The sequence below is a fragment of the Oncorhynchus kisutch genome, linkage group LG1 (genome assembly GCF_002021735.2).
Source record: "Oncorhynchus kisutch isolate 150728-3 linkage group LG1, Okis_V2, whole genome shotgun sequence".
Classification (NCBI taxonomy): domain Eukaryota; kingdom Metazoa; phylum Chordata; class Actinopteri; order Salmoniformes; family Salmonidae; genus Oncorhynchus; species Oncorhynchus kisutch.
In genome coordinates, this window is record NC_034174.2 from 62,037,587 (window position 1) to 62,056,577 (window position 18,991).

Sequence of the window (18,991 nt, forward strand, 5' to 3'; positions counted from 1 at the left end):
TTAATTGTGATAGATTAGATGGACTAGATTAGATGGACTAGATACAGTGCTTTCAAAAAGTATTTATACCCCTCGACTTATTCCACATTTTGTTGCGTTACAGCCTGAATTCAGAATTTATTAAAAATATTTAAATAATAACAAAGTGAAAACACGTTTTTCGAAATTTTTGCAAATGTATTGAAAATTAAATACAGAAATGTCAAATTTACATAAGTATTCAATACATGTTAGAATGACCTTTGACAACAATTACAGGTAAGTCTCTAAGAGCTTTGCACACATGGATTGTACAATATTTGCACATTATTCTTTTTCAAATTCTTCAAGCTCTGTCAAGTTGGTTGTTGATCATTTCTAGACAGTCCTTTTCAAGCCTTGCCATAGATTTTCAAGACAATTTAAGTCAAAATTGTAACTAGGCCACTCAAGAACATTCAATTTCATCTTGGTAAGCAACTCCAGTGTATATCTGGCCTTGTGTTTTAAGTTATTGTCCTGCTGAAAGGTGAATTCGTCTCCCAGTGTGTGTTGGAAATCAGACTGAACCAGGTTTTCCTCTAGGAATTTTCTTGTGCTCAGCTCTATTCCGTTTCTTTTTATTAAAAAAACTCCCTTGCCAATGACAAGCATACCCATAACATGATGCAGCCACCTCCATGCTTGAAAATATGAAGAGTGGTACTCAGTGATGTGTTGTGTTGGATTTGCATTATATTTAGGACATGAAGTTAATTTCTATGCCACATTTTTCAGTTTTACTTTAGTGCCTTATTACAAACAGAATAGTTTAATTATCTACAGGCTTCCTTCTTTTCACTCTGTCAATTAGGTTAGTATTGTGGAGTAACTACAATGTTGTAGATACATCCTCAGTTTTTTCCTGTCACAGCCATTAAATTCTGTAATTGTTTTAAAGTGACAATTGGCCTCATGGTGAAATCCCTGAGTGGTTTCCTTCATCTCCGGCAACTGAGTTAGGAAGGACGCCTGTATCTTTGTAGTGACTGAGTGTCAGTGGTGTCAGTGAAACAGAATGGGTCAGCCGCACTACTTATTGACAAATGTTTAATTAGATTTGAAAAAACTTCTAAAAACATAATTCTACTTTGACATTATGGGTTATTGTGTGTAGGCCAGTGACACAAAATCTAAATGTAATCAATTTAAAATGCAGGCTGTAAAATGTCAAGGGGTATGAATACTTTCTGAAGGCACTGTATATCATTACTTTGTTGATTGATTTTAGCTTAGTTCTGCATTTATTACAGAGTAATAAATCAACACTGAAATTGCCACACACCATAATCCCTAAAGTGGCCCCACACAAACTTTATGTATTTTATATTTGTTGTTTACACAGCACTTTTAGCATATTTAATGAAGTTGGTACGAAGTGGCATGATGAATCCTCAGCTGGAGGAAATCTACTACTGATGTCTAATCACACATTTCGGTTGCGTAAATGGCACCCTATTCTTTATATTGTGCCCTAGTTTTTACCAGAGTCCTATGGTCCCTGGTCAAAAATAGTGTACTATGTAGTGAATAGAGTTCCATTTGGAATGACACTCTTAGCTGGGAAAAACAGTCAGATGAAGGCAGTTTCCAAAATCCCCTAAAGATGGCAGTCAAACATGGGACTTAGTTCACATTGGCTTTATCGGAATAGACAGCCATGTCACTCAGGAATGTGAGACTTGCAGTGGAATCATGAGAAGCAGAGAGATGAGGGGGAAATCTTGACAATAAAGAGTTACATTTTCTTAAACATTATGGTGCAATTTTCTTTTTTTAAATTACATTTGTGGCAAAAAAATAAGATTTGAGGCAGTCTCATTCGCCAATAATCTCAACTCTTGATAAAAGTCGATAACCAACCAAAAATTCCACAATATCCTTCTGTCCTCACACCAAATTGGTAATTGATTTTAAGAGGAAGATAAATGATTCCTTTTGTGTCTGCCGGCTTTGAAATTAGGTGTATCTAGAGAACTCCCAGAGGATTGGGAGAGCGCATCTATTGAGAGGGAGAAGTAGAGCGTGAGCAGGAACTAATCCATTTAAGTGTTTGGGGGCAGATTTACGCAAATCCCTTTTTCCCCCCTCAAATTCCAGGGAAGACTCTCATTTGTATCTAGCTAGGCCTTTCTCACTATTGAATATCTTGGTAGTGGATAGTGTATATAATTTGTCTCTGGAGAGTCTCACAAAAGGATATCATAGAAACAGTAGGCCTATGTCTATAGTAGAAGATCATGTTTTAGTAAGTGTCAACATATTTTCAGTCCCTCAAATTCCAAGGAAGACTAATTCGTATCGGGGCCTTCTCACTATTAAGCATACTTGGTTGTGGATAGTGTAGTGCATGACATTTTTCTCATGCTGGAGGATGCCACAATTACAATATGTCATATAAATAGTAGGCCTCTGTCTAAGACCATGTTTAAGTCAGTGTCAGCATATTTTTTTTGTCCCAGTTGCTGCAAGATTAAAAGTAGCCACAGTTTAAGGGGGCTGAATTTCAGTGAAGTGCATTTCAGCAGTATTTTATTCGAAGTGAGCGGGAGTTCTATACCACATTATGCTTCCCTATATAACCTCGAATCATTTTCTATTCTTCCAAAATAAAGAAAAATTCTCAAGTATCCTCAAACATTCTATTCGCCACAACAAAGCTTTCAGTTAAGTTTATTTTGGTGAAACATTTTTTTCTCACATTGCCATTCAAACCTATAGGTCTTAGGCAAGTTTATAATGTATTATTCCAAGATACTAAGATTGACTCATTAAAGACAAGAACAAGACGATAGAGCAATGTGCTTGTTCATTTAGTGGACCTTCAAAGCCCACCTGGTCTGTTCTCGTCGGGGTTCGGACGTGACAACAACGTCCGTCATTCAGTATAACCTTTTGGCCTCAACAGCCTGCTTCCTTCAGCCACACCTCACACAGCAGCTGAGAAGCCCAAGAGCGAGAGATAGTGACCCTTCTCTGTTCTTACCTCCACCACCAACACTGTGGATGCATCCCAAATGGCACCACATTCCATATAATATATGGCACCAGAGCCCTATGAGTCCTGGTCAAAACAAGTGCACCATATAGGGGGTAGGGTGCCATTTGGGACACAACCTGTGTCTGCATAAGCCCTTTCCACCACAGTCGGCGAGTCAAACAAAGTAATTAGTCAATAAATACAGAGCTACCCAGGCGAAGGGGTCAGCCGGCAGGCAGGAAATCGACTGTGTCATTTTTCCCATCACTGTACTGTACCAAGCTGTACCCTCCTACTAACTGTCCGGGTTACTAACTGGGGTTTTGCTAGCACTTTACATTGAGTTGCACTTATACCTGTGTAGTAGTTCTGTAATTACTACTCTTATAGGCTAGCTGTGTAGTTAATCTGTAATTACACTCTAGTTACTTAAGTGTTACAAAGCTCGTTAACACATAATATAAATTGTATGACAGGACCTCAAAGTATTGAAATGGTACCTTTCTGTATTCATACAGCAAACTGAGAGAAACTGGTCCTGTAATTTATTTTTTATTTTCAAATGCAAAGAGATTCGTGGGGGTAGGAGATAAAAGTCTATGAAAAAAGACTCACACACATAGTGTGAATGCGACGAGTCAAGTCCTTTTTTTTTTTTTAAACAGCAGAGTACGGCAAAGCAATACCAGAGCACTTGCAATAGTTATCGTTACTCATCCGCAGAGAGTCTGTGGTAAAACAGGAAACTATTGCCTCACCTTATTGTCCTTTTCCAGAATTACAACAATTTCATTATTAAAAAAAAAAAGGTTTTGAAAAGACCCTCCAGGAAATACAGACATCGGCTTCTTTTCTTGGTACAAATCCACTGCCAAGACAAGAGTACCTTCACCCTCTATAACTGTCCATGCCATGCAGCAGAGGGGGGAAAAGTGAAGGACTAATTGTTTGTTTGTATTGAATTAACACAGTATCGAAGTATCCACTGGAGAGCTCCAGTAATTGTAGTCCCCAGAAGGGAAGTCCTCACAATGTAAGAAGTCCTCACAATGTAAGAAGTCCTCACAATGTAAGAAGTCCTCACAATGTAAGAAGTCCTCACAAGGCATGATGGGGTTTCCAAGGCCTCTCATAGTCAGGGTGGTGGTTCAGCAACAGTGGCTACTCAAATTGAACCACTTTAAGGAAATGGGGGGAGTTGGAGAAGGGGGAGTCACAAGCCCCACTGACAAACATTCAGGCGATGGTGGTGAGTTTGGGCTGGGCACCAGCGCAATCGATATCGCTGGGTCAAGGAAGAGTCACTGAGGGAGGGGCAGCACCGAGAGATCATGCCCCAGTGGCGGGGCTGGTTGGTGGGAGGGTAGAGGTGATGGTAGGGGCACCCGTGGAGGTCAGAGCGATGCCCATATTCGTGCTGATCGGACCACCACGGGACACGCCATCCTCGGGAATACCTGGCAGATTTGCTGGGAAAACAAAGAAAAACAAACAATGAGTAAAACTGAAAACAACACCAGTGTGTACAAGTTACTTTAGCAATAATACTGTGGAGTGTTACTTTAACACTATAACACTGTGTAGTGTCAGTTTAAAACGACAGCACTCTGCACTGTTACTTTAGGTCATGTGAAGCAGTTGTGTTGTGTGCAGTGAAGCGGCACTACAATGGGGTGACATGTCGGGACAAATGGATTTCCCCTATCCCACTAACTCTTGGATCAGTGTTCATGATTTAAAGGAGAGTAGGAGGGAGGAAAAAGAGGCCATTGGTCGAGCATTTAGAGCCGGCTAGAGTGCAGCACTCTGCGTCTGAGCAAGAGAGCAGCGTGGCTGACCCATTCTGTTTCACTGACACCAGGGGACCCAATCAACAGGCGCTACTTCCCGATGGAGAGCAGAGGCTAAACACCCCCCAAGCCTTATTTTCTCTTTCGTTTTCTTTCTTTCTCCTGAGTCCCTTTACCGGTCCTCCCCTCAAAAGATGGCAACCTTGACCCCTCGGAACGATGTTAGCAAACCTCGGCCGAATAATTGGAGGAGAGGCTCCTTTAAACAATGGCCTCCAGCGGTGTTAGGGCGACGCACAGGGGTCAGTGAGGAAGTTCACCAAAGGATGCCTGAGGGGGTTTCTGGGTAGAGAGAAACATTTTGTACGGGGAGGGGAATAATCCTGTACTCTCGTTAATTTGTGGGCCCGTAATCGCCTATTGTCTGGGAAGGGAAAATGACGATTTTGCCCAGGCTTGGCAAATTTTGCGGAATAAGAAGAAAGGAAAGAAGGGGGCCAAACGACCAGGGAACAGTCGTTTGGTCCGGGGCCTTCTGCATGGCTTGCTTTGGATACGAACTGACAGGTGCATTGTTTCCCAAGGACCCATAAGCTCGATAATCGCGAGGGGAAGAAAGCGTAATGCTCCTCCTGAGGAGTCTTTAATTGACTTTAGTTCGAAGAAGAGTTGCAGAGTGACTGTATTAGAAAAACCCGCCAAGTCCCGAGTCTCTCTCCAGTCTCTCTGTCTCTCTCTCCAGTCTCTCTTCAGTCTCTCTCCAGTCTCTCTCTCCAGCCTCTCTTCAGTCTCTCTCCAGTCTCTCTCTCCAGTCTCTCTTCAGTCTCTCTCCAGTCTCTCTCTCCAGTCTCTCTCTCCAGTCTCTCTCCAGTCCAAGCCGTAAACGGCTCGCTTAATCTTCCCCATTCGCCGAGCTTAATGAAAATATCTTATGACAGAACTGGAGTCCTTAATCAAATAAAGGGGGAAAACGTTTTATGTACCTCGTTAATGATTCATTCATTCAATGGGACGTAAAAGAACATCTCTTATGATTAATTGACCCTGCAATCTTTGAGAACTTTACCTTAATTAGCCCGTCTATATTTAGCCACTCTATCACTCAACAGACGGCAGAGGAAGATTGACTCTTGGCCTATGTCTGTCTTCTGTTCCCATAGGATTTCAGATGCCACCTCCTACCTCATTAACAATGTTCACATGACACATTTCGTTAGCGCTGTGGTTTTCCATCGAGCATCCACTCTCGCTGTTTCTAAACAAACATCAAATATGCACATCTGAGAGGCAGAGCTGCGCTTTCTTTTTCTCTCCGATGGTTGACCCTTTGAATGTGGACAGCCATAACACGACCCTTTGAATGTGGACAGCCATAACATGACCCTTTGAATGTGGACAGCCATAACACGACCCTTTGAATGTGGACAGCCATAACATGACCCTTTGAATGTGGACAGCCATAACACGACCCTTTGAATGTGGACAGCCATAACACGACCCTTTGAATGTGGACAGCCATAACACGACCCTTTGAATGTGGACAGCCATAACACGACCCTTTGAATGTGGACAGCCATAACACAACCCTTTGAATGTGGACAGCCATAACACGACCCTTTGAATGTGGACAGCCATAACACGACCCTTTGAATGTGGACAGCCATAACACGACCCTTTGAATGTGGACAGCCATAACACGACCCTTTGAATGTGGACAGCCATAACACGACCCTTTGAATGTGGACAGCCATAATACGACCCTTTGAATGTGGACAGCCATAACACAACCCTTTGAATGTGGACAGCCATAACACGTTCTTTCCCACAGTGCGTGTGAGCAGCGGGAGCAAGGAAAGGGCGTAATTTCTGTCCACATGACCAGTCAAATAAATCAATTGGTCACACCACTGGCGTGTACATATTTCATTTAGACAAAGTCAATGAGCTTTTGCCAGCCTTTTCATCCTGCTGCAGCGTGGCAGTAGCTTTATGCTGCAGCGTGGCAGTAGCTTTATGCTGCCAACGTGGCAGTAGCTTTATGCTGCAGCGTGGCAGTAGCTTTATGCTGCAGCGTGGCAGTAGCTTTATGCTGCAGCGTGGCAGTAGCTTTATGCTGCCAACGTGGCAGTAGCTTTATGCTGCGTTTCTATATCGTACACGTTTTTATTGATTTGACTTAGTGTGCACGCCTTATGCATTCTTCATGATACAGTGAGCTCTAAACGTATTGGGACACACCATTTCTGTTGTTGTTTTGCCCCCCTACTACAGCACTTTTAGAAAACAATAAGTATAAACAAACCATTTCACCTTCATGAAATAAAAGCAGAGCCCATATTTACACTAACTACGAGGTTAAAGTGCAGACTGTCCGATTTCATTTGAGGTTATTTTCATCCATATCGGGTGAAATTAGAAATGACAGCACTTTTTTGTACATAGTCCTCTCATTTTAGGGACCAAAAAGTATTGGGACAAAGTCACTTATATGTACAGTATGTGTATATATGTAGGCGATGATTACATCAAGCTTGTGACTCTACAAACTGGATGCATTTGCTGTTTGTTTTGACTGTGTTCAAGATGATTTTGTGCCCAATAGAAATGAATGGTAAATCATGTAATTGTGTCATTTTGGAGTCACTTTTATTGTAAGTCCGAATATGTTTCTAAACACGTCTACATTAATGTGGATGCTTGATACTTACAGTGCGTCCCCTTGGGCTCTGTGCTAAGTCTGTTAGCAAGGGGTCACATGTAATGCCACTGTCCCTCCACACCCATACCCATCCCACCCATGGGCCCTATGGGGAGAGAAGAGGGACACATTAGAGAGGTGTGAGTGAGGATGGGGGAAGAGAAGGGGGACAGAGATAAAGAGGACAAAGACATTATTTGGGTCAGTGAGGTGAGCTAATGCAAATATTGCAATGTGACCGGTCACACCTGGTCAAGACTGTGTCTCTGCAAGGTGGGGGGGCATGGGAGATAGGGTTAGTCAATTATACTGTGACAGGGGAGGGGGGAATGGGAACCAGTCAGGTCCATGGTGTGTGTTTGAGGGACTCAAAGGTTTGTGTGTGTGTGGTGTGTGCATGCGTGCGTGCATACGTGCATGTGTGTGTCTGGGATGTAGGAGTTAAGAGATAGGAGTCTTTACCAGGTGGTCTGATTCCCATGTGTGTCTGGCCGTCCATGACGAACCCTCCCATTGGTTGACCATCTGGGGTGTAGGGCCCTCCTCCAGTCACTGGCAAAAAAACACAGGCCGAGACAGAAGGAAATGCTAATTAGAATCTTGCATAAGTTTTAATTACCGGTGCGCCCCCATAAAACATCCCCCTCCCTTTCCTGGTTTGGTCTGTGCTCGTTATTCTCTCGCTATTATCCTCTAATTACAAGATTATTCCGTAGGTAATTTTCTTCATCAATAGGCTTAATTACTAACAAACGACTTTGTATGTAGTGGTAAGAGTTGTCCTTATGGCCTATGCTGTGAAAGAGCAACTTGATATCAGCAAATAGATTACTGTTCTGGCAACTAGAACATAATTACCTCAAATTACACAGTAGCACTGTAAATGGGAAATAAGTAACTTATAACAACTCTTTGACTCATTAAACACGCGTTTAAGCAAACCGGCTAACCATAATTACAGTACGTAATTAAGGAACTACTTTTCCACCAGGTTACTGGCATTTAACCCACTGTTCCTAGGCCGTCATTGAAAATAAGAATTTGTTCTTTAACTGACGTAGCTAGTTAAATAAAGGTATAAATAAATAAATAATAATAACAAATAACAAATCTGTCCACTATCACTTATGGGGCTCCCAAGTGGCGCAGCGGCACTGCATCTCAATGCAAGAGGTGTCACTACAGACACCCTGGTTCGAATCCATGCTGTATCACAACTGGCCTTGATTGTGAGTCCCATAGGGCAGCGCACAATTGGCCCAGTGTCTTCCGGGTTTGGCCGGTGTAGGCCGTCATTGTAAATAAGAATTTGTTCTTAACTGACCTTCGTAGTTAAATAAACATTTTATTAAATAAATGGAACAATTAGTGGTGGAGGAAGGATAAGACAGAACGGACTGATTCGGCTTTCTGTCTCCTTCATATCATAAAGTGTAGGCAGCCTCAGGTAGAGAAGCTGGTTCTGGTTACATGAGCCAGAGCAACAGTTCAAGCTCCTCGGTCCGTCTTTGAACTTTACAGAGTCCCCCTAATGCAACCCTAACCCCTAACCCTCATCACAGGTCATAAATTTTACAGCAGCTCCAAAACAAGGCATGTGCCAGGGGACTGCTCTGTATTTAGCAGAGAGGAAGAGGAAGAGAGGGAGAATGGGGAGCGAGAGAGAGAGAGAGAGAGAGACTAACAAAGTAAACCAAAGTCCTACTCCACAACTTTTTACAGTAGCCAATATGTGTTTTTTTTATCAAAAAGTTAAAATTCTGAAATTAAATTTCAATTTGTAAAAAAGCAAGGGAAAATAACTGGTCATATTTTAGCTTCAGTTTCACTTGGTCCTTGTTTTTTTTTTTTATCCAAGGTTAAACTTTCAGTGGACTAGCCAGTCAAATTGATGAGCAGCTTTGTCTGGGCTAATCCTCTGGGTTTTAGTGTCCCTTCACTCCCGTAGTTCGTTCGAAGTCCGTTCGTTCAGTTAAACACATTGAAGACCAGAAGGGGCAAGACTGGAGATAGTAGCAGGAGAAGTACACAGTTTTTGTTTTGTTAAAAAACAGATTCATTTATGTTTTAATTTATTTTTACATTTTGAGATGTTTTTATTTGATTAAAATCTAGATTTTTTTTTATGTATGTTGAACCTGTTATCTTGAAATAAATGTCTTGATGTTGACTTGAATTGAAACAACTTTACCACATGAATTGAAACCACTCAAATTTGACGGGAGACTTGCCTGCTCTATTGGACTGGTCGATCATGGGCTGTACTATTCTTCGTCTCGCGTTGATGAACCTGAAAGAGAGAGAATGAGGGAAGGAGGGGATGGGGGGAGGGCAGTGGAGGAGAGAGAAGACAGCAACACGTTATAAATGAGGCCTGGCGAGCAGCATATGATTTCAATGTACTGTTTTGGGACCACAGAGGAAAAGCATTCATTCGCTTTGGCGTTATGAGAAGAAAAAAATGATTGCTGTCAGCGATGGTTGCCTGACGTTGTCCAGGCATCTGGTCTACACTTCACTAAAAGAACATGGAAACCTCAACTTCCTCTTAAACTGTGTCTTTCAAAGAAAAAAATGACTTCTTGGACAGTAACTGTGATTCTTACCAAACCAAACACCTGGAATATCTATGAGTTCATAGCAAACTGACGCTGCTGGTGCAAGCATACACTTCTTTGATATCCACCAATACAGTAGACACTTGATATACTGTCTCTAAAAAGTCCAAAATATTTCATGTTACAGCAAAATTATATTTAGCTTTTCAATACATAAAATACACCAAGCACTAATAAAGTCCTCAAGTACTAGTATAGATTTTTAGTGTACCATCCCTTAGCACACATCCAAACAAAGCTCATACAACTAAATCTCTCTGCAGTGGGATAGCTTAGATGCATTACGGAATAGCTATGTTTGCAGAGTGTTGTCCTACATTCATACACGTCCCCTCAAAGTATAATTGTGCTCTTGAAAGCCATCATTCTGGTATGCATGATCCCTAACCTTCGACCCTGGCGGCCCCGTGACCCGGCGCCCTCGGCAGAGGAGCACTCTGGTCTTGCTCAGCCTAAAGCTTTGTGAACCCGCCCCGTGACCCCTGCCGACCCGGGGAGTGAAAGCTCAGTGGTTCCAACTTGATTTATGTCCCTCTGCCTTTTTACCCCTGGTGGAATGGTTCCATTTCATCTTTTTCTTCTTCTTCAAAAAAGAGAGAAGCGAAAAGGGGAGGAACAGGTTTCCTTTTCAGGAAAACAAAAGCCACAACACTCCTTTCAGCAGGGCCCAAAAAAAGGCAGAAGCAGGGGGCGGGAGGGGGGTGGAGTAGTGGGAGGAGGAGTGGAGGGGCATAGATGAGGGGGAGAGGAAGATACTAAGAGAGAAGTGCGGAAAAGAGGCCCAAACTGAACTAGAAAACCGAGTCATATGATGAAGCCTATCTAAAGCCGCATGCTTTTTGCAGTGTAATAACATACTGTGTATCTATCAGGCAATAAAAGGTGGCTATTAGGTGATGTTTTGGATGATAGAACCATAAAAATAAAGGGGAACCAATTACTTTAATTTCAACAAAGCTTTGACAAATGAGGCGCAAAGTCCCTTAGGCCAGAGTGCTTCCACAAAAACCACAAGAAGGACATATCCTTGATGATACTGTGACGAATCATGGTGGGGAGCACAGGGGGTGTGTGTAGTGTTAGGGGTCTCAAAAGGAGAGAGAGATAGAGGGAGAGAGAGGGGTGGAGAGGCTGTGGGGCGCTCTGTTGTGTGGGAGCCCGGCCGCCACCACACACCCCCTAGCTCCGCCTTTTAAGCAGCCAATGAAAGGGGGAACAGAGCGCCATGCGGCGGGCCCAAGGCTGCGTCCTCTGTTAGGGAGTTAAAAGTTTCACCCCTGCGCGAACCCTTCACACCATGGGACTGCGTTTATGTCCCTGCTTTAGCCCTCCGCTTCCCACCGCACAATAAGTGTGACTATCCACCCCTCTCTGGCTCCCACTCCCACAATGGAGGCCTATTCTTCTGGCTAGACGTGTCGTAAAAACACTCCACTTTTGAAAAACGTTGTTTTTCCGAAGAAAAACATTGTTTTACGACGGCTTTGTGTGATATGAACTTGTATGCTTAGCGTGTAGTGAAGTAAGCACCTATAGTAGGCACTTCTAGATACAGCCAGGGTATCCACAATAGGTTTGGGGTCAATTCCATTTAAATTCAATCATCTCAGGAACTATTGCATTGAAAAGCCTTCACTTTACTTTCACTTCCTGAATTGAATAAATTGAAATGGAATTGACCCCAACCCTGATCCACCTTTTTACAAATACTACCTCACCACCAAGCACCATCACATTTACACATAAAAACACAGCCCGTAAAACATTTTTTGTTTAAAGGAATGCGCTCAAGAAAGAACAACCCCAACAACTGAAATATCCTCCTTTATCTAATTTGTTGCGGTGGCATCTGTTCTCGTCCACTGCAGGCTGCAGAGCTGGAGCCTCAGCACGGTGAAACGCTTCTCCTGTGAGGATTAAAATAAACGAGCGCTCCCCTCCAGTCTGGGCTCCCCTGGTCGTAAAATGGCCCCTAAACCCGCATCCCGGGGTGTCATTCTCAGGTCACCTTCCCCCTAACCCCCCCTCCCCTCCCCCTCGGTCCCCCCAACTCCCCCCTTGCACGCCCACCCTTGGGTGTTTGAATAAACCAGTCCAGCTGTTTGCCATGAAAACGCCATTGACATCAATCCCCCCCCCCCCCCTTCTCACCTGTTCCAATCAGCACATGGCCCTGTTATGAGGTGGGGGGGGACTTAAACGCCTCGGCAACTTCTCCACAACCTCTCGGCAACCTATCCTACTGCACTTAGAATGTGACTGACAAACGAGCCCATGCATGTACAGTATCTTCAAAGCACTAACAGCAATGTCAATTGAAGGATGACTATGCAATGCGTGTGTAGGTCGAGGAAATGGACTGTTCTGCTGCTACATTTATAGCAGTGGTGTAAAGTACTTAAAGTAAAATGACTTGAAAGTACGACTTAGTTTTTTTGTGTTATCTGTACTTTACTTTTCTATTTCTATTTTTGACAACTTCTACTTCTACTTCACCACATTCCTAATGAAAATAATGTACTTTTTACTCCATACATTATTTCCCCCTGACACCCAAAAGTACATGTTACATTTTTAATGCTTAACAGCACAGGAAAATGGTCCAATTCACACAGTTATCAAGAGACCATTCATGGTCATCCCTACTGCCACTGATCTGTGGACTCACTAAACACACATGCTTTGTTTGTAAATGATGTTGGAGTGTTGGAGTGTTGGAGTGTGCCCCTGGCTATCCATAATAATAAAAAACAAGAAAATGGTGCCGCCTGGTTTGGTTAATACAGTATATGGAATTTGAAATGATTTATACTTAAGTATATTTTTTACCAAATACTTTTAGACTTTTACTCAAATACTATTTCACTGGGTGACTTCCACTTTTACTTCAGTCATTTTCTATTAAGGCATCTTGACTTCAACTAAAGTATGACAATTGGGTACTTTTTCCACGACCGATTTAGATTCATAAGTTCCAGAGAGGGCCGAAAAAACATGAGCGCCAGCCGCTGAGTTGAGAGGCCAAACGGCTCTGAATTCCTTCACACACTCTGCCGGAATCTCTGTAACATTCCACCGCAGCCGGCGATCTGAAGAACAGTACTTGTGTGTATGTATGTGTGAACGTGTGTGTGCAGCGTGTGCCAGCGTGCTTGTACACATACATACGTTCCTACGCGCATACATGCATGTGTCTGTGCATGTCTGTGTGTCTGTGTGTGATTCAAAGGTTGGTGCTTTTAACGAAGAGGACATACTTGGGGGTCGCTCGTAATTCCCCACGGCAACATTAGGCTCTGTTGTTGAACAGTGGGAGGCCATTACCTCATCGCTAAACCCGACCCCCCCCCCCCCCCCCCTTACACCCCTCGGTGGGCACTTCTCGCCAAACTCAGAGGAGTGTTTCCATTAACTAAACTGTGAACCCGCCACCTCTCCACACACAGACAGACACACACACACATACTGGTACATAGAAATACAGATATATGCGTGCACACACACATACGCGCACAAGTTCATTTAAAAGCATATATGGGAGAAACACCAAAAGCAAAGTTGGCTAAACTTGCGAATTCATTTGTATTTCTCAGCATAATACAAGAGAAAACCCTGGACTCCCTCTGAAAATCAGCTTGTCAGCCAAGTTACCACGGTAACAGACAAATAATAGTTGACACAATATTAGAATCGCTGTTACATTAATAGCAGGAGAAGTCATCAATCTCCGTCAAATGAAACAACATTTCCCATACCTCACCACTCACCCCCCATCTAGAATGTGCATCCTATCTGCCCCTCTTTTTAGATTCTTCCTCTCCCTCCATTCCCCACCCCACCTCTCCCACACCCCTGATTCCCATGGGACCCGTGTGGTACCACTACCTGCATGCTAGGTTGAGCAGCTAAGCAACACCTCCGAGAGCCTATCCTGATTCTCTCCCTAATGGCACGCAATTCCCTAGTGCACAACTTTTGACCAGAGCCTGTGGGGCACTGGTCAAAAGTAGTGTATGGTGCACTGGTCAAAAGTAGTGTATGATGCACTGGTCAAAAGTAGTGCCCTATAAAGGGAATAGGGTGCCATTTGGAACATATAAATGTTTCACGACCTCACTGTCCTTGAAAGAGGAAAAGTGTGCAGCTGAGTGTGCACTAGCATCAAGCTGGGATCTCTTCTCTACCTGGCTACAGCACATGTCCTTTCTGTATGAGTTTTGAAACAGAGTGAAACGGGAAGGTACTACTGTGAACTGTCCAATAACAAAATGTAGCAGATTTTCTTTTTCCGTTGTAAGACATATTTCTACGGTGTGCCCAACTGAACAGGACCCAGGCAGGTAAAAGTGCTGATTGCAGCTGAGTGTGCAGGAACATGCTGGGTTCTCATCTCTACCTGGCTACAGCACCTGGCCTCTCTGTGTGAGCCATTACCTTCCGCCCAATAACCATGGCAGGGTGGCACACCGCGGGCCATCTTCACTAGTTTTTGATAATATTACTGCACTGTTCAGGGAAGAGCGAGTTTGAGATTTCAGATCTGATCTTTGTGGCACATGTATTTATATACACTGCTCAAAACAATAAAGGGAACACTAAAATAACACATCCTAGATCTGAATGAATGAAATATTCTTATTAAATACTTTTTTCTTTACATAGTTGAATGTGCTGACAACAAAATTACACAAAAATTATCAATGGAAATCAAATTTATCAACCCATGGAGGTCTGGATTTGGAGTCACACTCAAAATTAAAGTGGAAAACCACACTACAGGCTGATCCAACTTTGATGCAATGTCCTTAAAACAAGTCAAAATGAGGCTCAGTAGTGTGTGTGGCCTCCACGTGCCTGTATGACCTCCCTACAACGCCTGGGCATGCTCCTGGTGAGGTGGCGGATGGTCTCCTGAGGGATCTCCTCCCAGACCTGGACTAAAGCATCCGCCAACTCCTGGACAGTCTGTGGTGTAATGTGGCATTGGTGGATGGAGCGAGACATGATGTCCCAGATGTGCTCAATTGGATTCAGGTCTGGGGAACGGGCGGGCCAGTCCATAGCATCAATGCCTTCCTCTTGCAGGAACTGCTGACACACTCCAGCCACATGAGGTCTAGCATTGTCTTGCATTAGGAGGAACCCAGGGCCAACCGCACCAGCATATGGTCTCACAAGGGGTCTGAGGATCTCATCTCGGTACCTAATGGCAGTCAGGCTACCTCTGGCGAGCACATGGAGGGCTGTGCGGCCCCCCAAAGAACATCACTGCTCTAGAGGAGATCTGCATGGAAGAATGGGCCAAAATACCAGCAACAGTGTGTGAAAACCTTGTGAAGACTTACAGAAAACATTTGACCTCTGTCATTGCCAAAAAAGGGTATATAACAGAGTATTGAGATAAACTTTTTTATTGACCAAATACTTATTTTCCACCATAATTTGCAAATAAATTCATTAAAAATCCTACAATGTGATTTTCAGGATTTTCCCCCCTCATTTTGTCTGTCATAGTTGAAGTGTACTACCTATGATGAAAATTACAGGCCTCTCTCATCTTTTTAAGTGGGAGAACATGCACAATTGGTGGCTGACTAAATACTTTTTTGCCCCACTGTAGTTACATGTAGTCATGGCTCTATTTAGTACTGTGGGCCTCCAATAGTCTGTCCTGGACTTGGGCACTGTGAATAGACCTCTGGTGGCATGTCTTGTGGGGTATGCATGGGTGTCTGAGCTGTGTGCTAGTAGTTTTAAAATACAGCTGCATTCAACATGTTAATACTTCTCACAAATACAAGTAATGATGAAGTCAATCTCTCCTCTACTTTGGTCCAGGAGAGATTGACATGCATATTATAAATGTTCTATGTGGCTCTCTGTGTACATTTAAGGGCCAGTTGTGCTGCCCTGTTCTGGGCCAACTGTAAGTCCCTCTTTGTGGTACCTGACCACAGAGCTGAACTGTAGTCCAGGTGCGACAAAACTAGGGCCTGTAGGACCTGCCATGTTGATAGCGTTGTTAAGAAGGCAGAGCACCGATTTATTATGGACAGACCTCTCCCCATCTTAGCTACTGTTGCATCTATATGTTTTGACCATGACAGTTTACAATCCAGGGGTACTCCAAGCAGTTTAGTCTCCTCAACTTGCTCAATTTCCATATTATGCATTACAAATTTTAATTGAGGTTTAGGGTTTAGTGAATGATTTGTCCCAAATACAATGCCATTAGTTTTTGAAATAATTAGGACTAACTTACATATTTCTTGCCACATATTCTGAAACTGACTGCAGTTCTTTGTTAAGTGTTGCAGTCATTTCAGTCGCTGTAGTAGCTGACGTGTATAGTGTTGAGTCATCAGCATACATAGACACACAGGCTTTACTCAGAGCCAGTGGTAGGTCATTAGTGAAGATTTTAAAAGTAAGAAGCCTAGACAGCTGCCCTGGGGAATGCCTGACTTTACCTGGATTATGATGGAGAGGGTTCCATTAAAGAACACCCTTTGTGTTCTGTTAAGACAGGTAACTCTCGATACACAATATAGCATGAGATGTAAATCCATAACACATACATTTTTCCAGCAGACAGAATATGATTGATAATGTCAAAGCTGCACTGAAATCTTACAAAACAGCTCCCACAATCTTTATATTATACATTTCTCCCAGACAATCATCAGTCATTCGTTTAAGTGACGTACATGTCAAATGCCCTTCCCTATAAGCGTGCCGAAAATATGTTAATTTCTTTACTGTGAAATGGTAACAGATTGATTGGTCGGTTGTTTGAGCCAGTAAAGGGTGCTTTGCTATTATTGGTAGCAGAATTAATTGTGCTTCCCTCCAGGCCTGAGGGCACACCCTTTCCTGTAGGCTTAGATTGAAGAGATGGCAAAGAGGAGTGGAAAAACAGTCTGCTATCATCCTCAGTAGTTTTCCATCCAAGATGTCAGACCCAGGTGGCTTGTCATTGCTGATAGACAACAATTCTATTTTCACCTCTTCCACACTCATTTTACAGAATAAAAAATGTCAATAGTTGTCTTTCATTATTTGTTCAGTTATGCATGGATGTGTAGGTTCAGAATTTGTGGTTGGCATGTCATGCCTAAGTTTACTAGTCTAGCCAATGAAATAATCATTAAAGTATCAATGGGTCATGAAAATATCAATGGGTTTTGTGATGAATGAGCCATCTGATTCAATGAATGGGGCCGAGTTTGTCTTTTTGCCCAAAATTTAATTTAAGGTGCTCCAAAGCTTTTTCCTATCATTCTTTATATAATTTATCTTTGATTCATAGTACAGTGTCTTCTTATTTTTGTTCCGTTTAGTCACATGATTTCTCAATTTACAGTTTATTTCCCAATCGGCTGTACAGCCAGACTTATTTGCCATTCCTTTAGCCTCATCCCTCTCAACCATACAATTTTTCAATTCCTCATTATTAACCATTTTTACAGTCATTTTCTTAATGGGTGCATACTTATTAGTAACTGGAATAAGCAATTTTATAAATGTGTCAAGTGCAGTGTCTGGTTGCTCCTCATTAAACAGCAAATATTCTTTACATATATGTATGACCTCTTATACACTATATTAGGCCCAGCCTTTGGAACTTTGTTTTTCCTAGGTATAGCTACTATATTATGATCATTACATCTGATGGATTTGGATACTGCTTCATAGCAGATTTCTCCAGCATTAGTAAAGATGTGATCAATACATGTGGATGATTTCATACCTTTGAATTCCACACGGGCTCCCGAGTGGCAGAGCGGTCTAAGGCACTGCATCTTAGTGCTAGAGGTGTCACTACAGTCAGGTTGAATCCAGGCTGTATCACAACCGGCCGTGATTGGGAGTCCCATAGGGTGGCGCACAATTGGCCCAGCATCGTCCGGATTTTCATGGTGTAGGCAGTCATTGTAAATAAAAATGTGTTCTTAACTGACTTGCCTAGTTAAATAAAGGTTAAATAAAATAAAGAAATATTTTTTTTTTGTAAATAACCTGGTAGGTTGACTGACAACCTGAACCAGGTTGCAGGCACTGGTTACAGTTTTAATATTTTTCTTGAGTGAACTGCCTGATGGAAGCCAGTCAATATTTACATCACACAAAAAAATAGACCTCTCTGTGGATATCACATACATTATCAAGCATTTCTCACATATTATCCAGATACTGACTGTTAGCACTTGGTGGTCTATAGCAGCTTCCCACCAGAATGGGCTTTAGTTGAGGCTGGTGAACCTGTAGCCATATTACTTCAACAGCATTTGACATGAGATCCTCTCTAAGCTTTACAGGAATATGACTCTGGACATAAACGGCAACACCTCCACCATTGGCATTCCTGTTTCTTCTGAAGATTGAAACCATGTATTGCTTACCACTGTATAATTAAAGGTATTACCTAAGTGAGTTTCAGAGATAGTCAGTATATGAATGTTATCTGTTACTAGCAAATTATTGATTTCATGAACCTTGTTCCAGATTCAGATTCAGAGTGTTTAATAGTAATATGTACAGGGTTGCCAGTGTGATTGCAGGGTACAGTAAAAATCGTAGGCTTCGAGCTTCAACATGCAGGACTAAGTGAAATAAAATAATGAAAATGGTCATAAAAAACAACAATAGAAATAGCACTATATACATAATAACAACTGTGGCAGTGATGACTAAACAAATGTCCATTGGGGTGGAGGTTGAGTAAAGGCTATTGAGGGGTTGTGGTGGGATGGAATGACCACCGGGGAGCACCATGACTATTGACTGAAATAAAAACAACACAAATTGTAATGAAAAAAGTGATAATATACATTAACAACTGCTATAGTGATGAATGCCCTTGGGGTAGGCTATATGTTAATCTGGG

At 42.5% G+C, this 18,991-nt stretch overlaps 1 protein-coding gene across 2 annotated transcripts in view; it reads right to left on the reverse strand.

Annotated features, from left to right (window-relative positions):
* Nucleotides 1-1,891: 1,891 nt before the first annotated feature.
* LOC109889758 (homeobox protein Meis1) overlaps nucleotides 1,892-18,991 on the reverse strand; it is a 39,373-nt gene continuing 22,273 nt past the window's right edge. The window contains exons 10-13 of one of the 2 annotated variants that reach the window (XM_020481450.2): nucleotides 9,718-9,776; nucleotides 7,949-8,038; nucleotides 7,497-7,592; nucleotides 1,892-4,467 (exon numbers count right to left, since the gene is read on the reverse strand). In XM_020481450.2, coding sequence (XP_020337039.1) covers nucleotides 7,540-7,592; nucleotides 7,949-8,038; nucleotides 9,718-9,776 — 202 coding nt within the window. In that variant the 3' untranslated portion in view covers nucleotides 1,892-4,467; nucleotides 7,497-7,539. Of the gene's footprint in view, nucleotides 4,468-7,496; nucleotides 7,593-7,948; nucleotides 8,039-9,717; nucleotides 9,777-18,609; nucleotides 18,889-18,991 lie in introns of those variants that run through there. The other variant, XM_020481459.2, reaches the window with a different exon arrangement.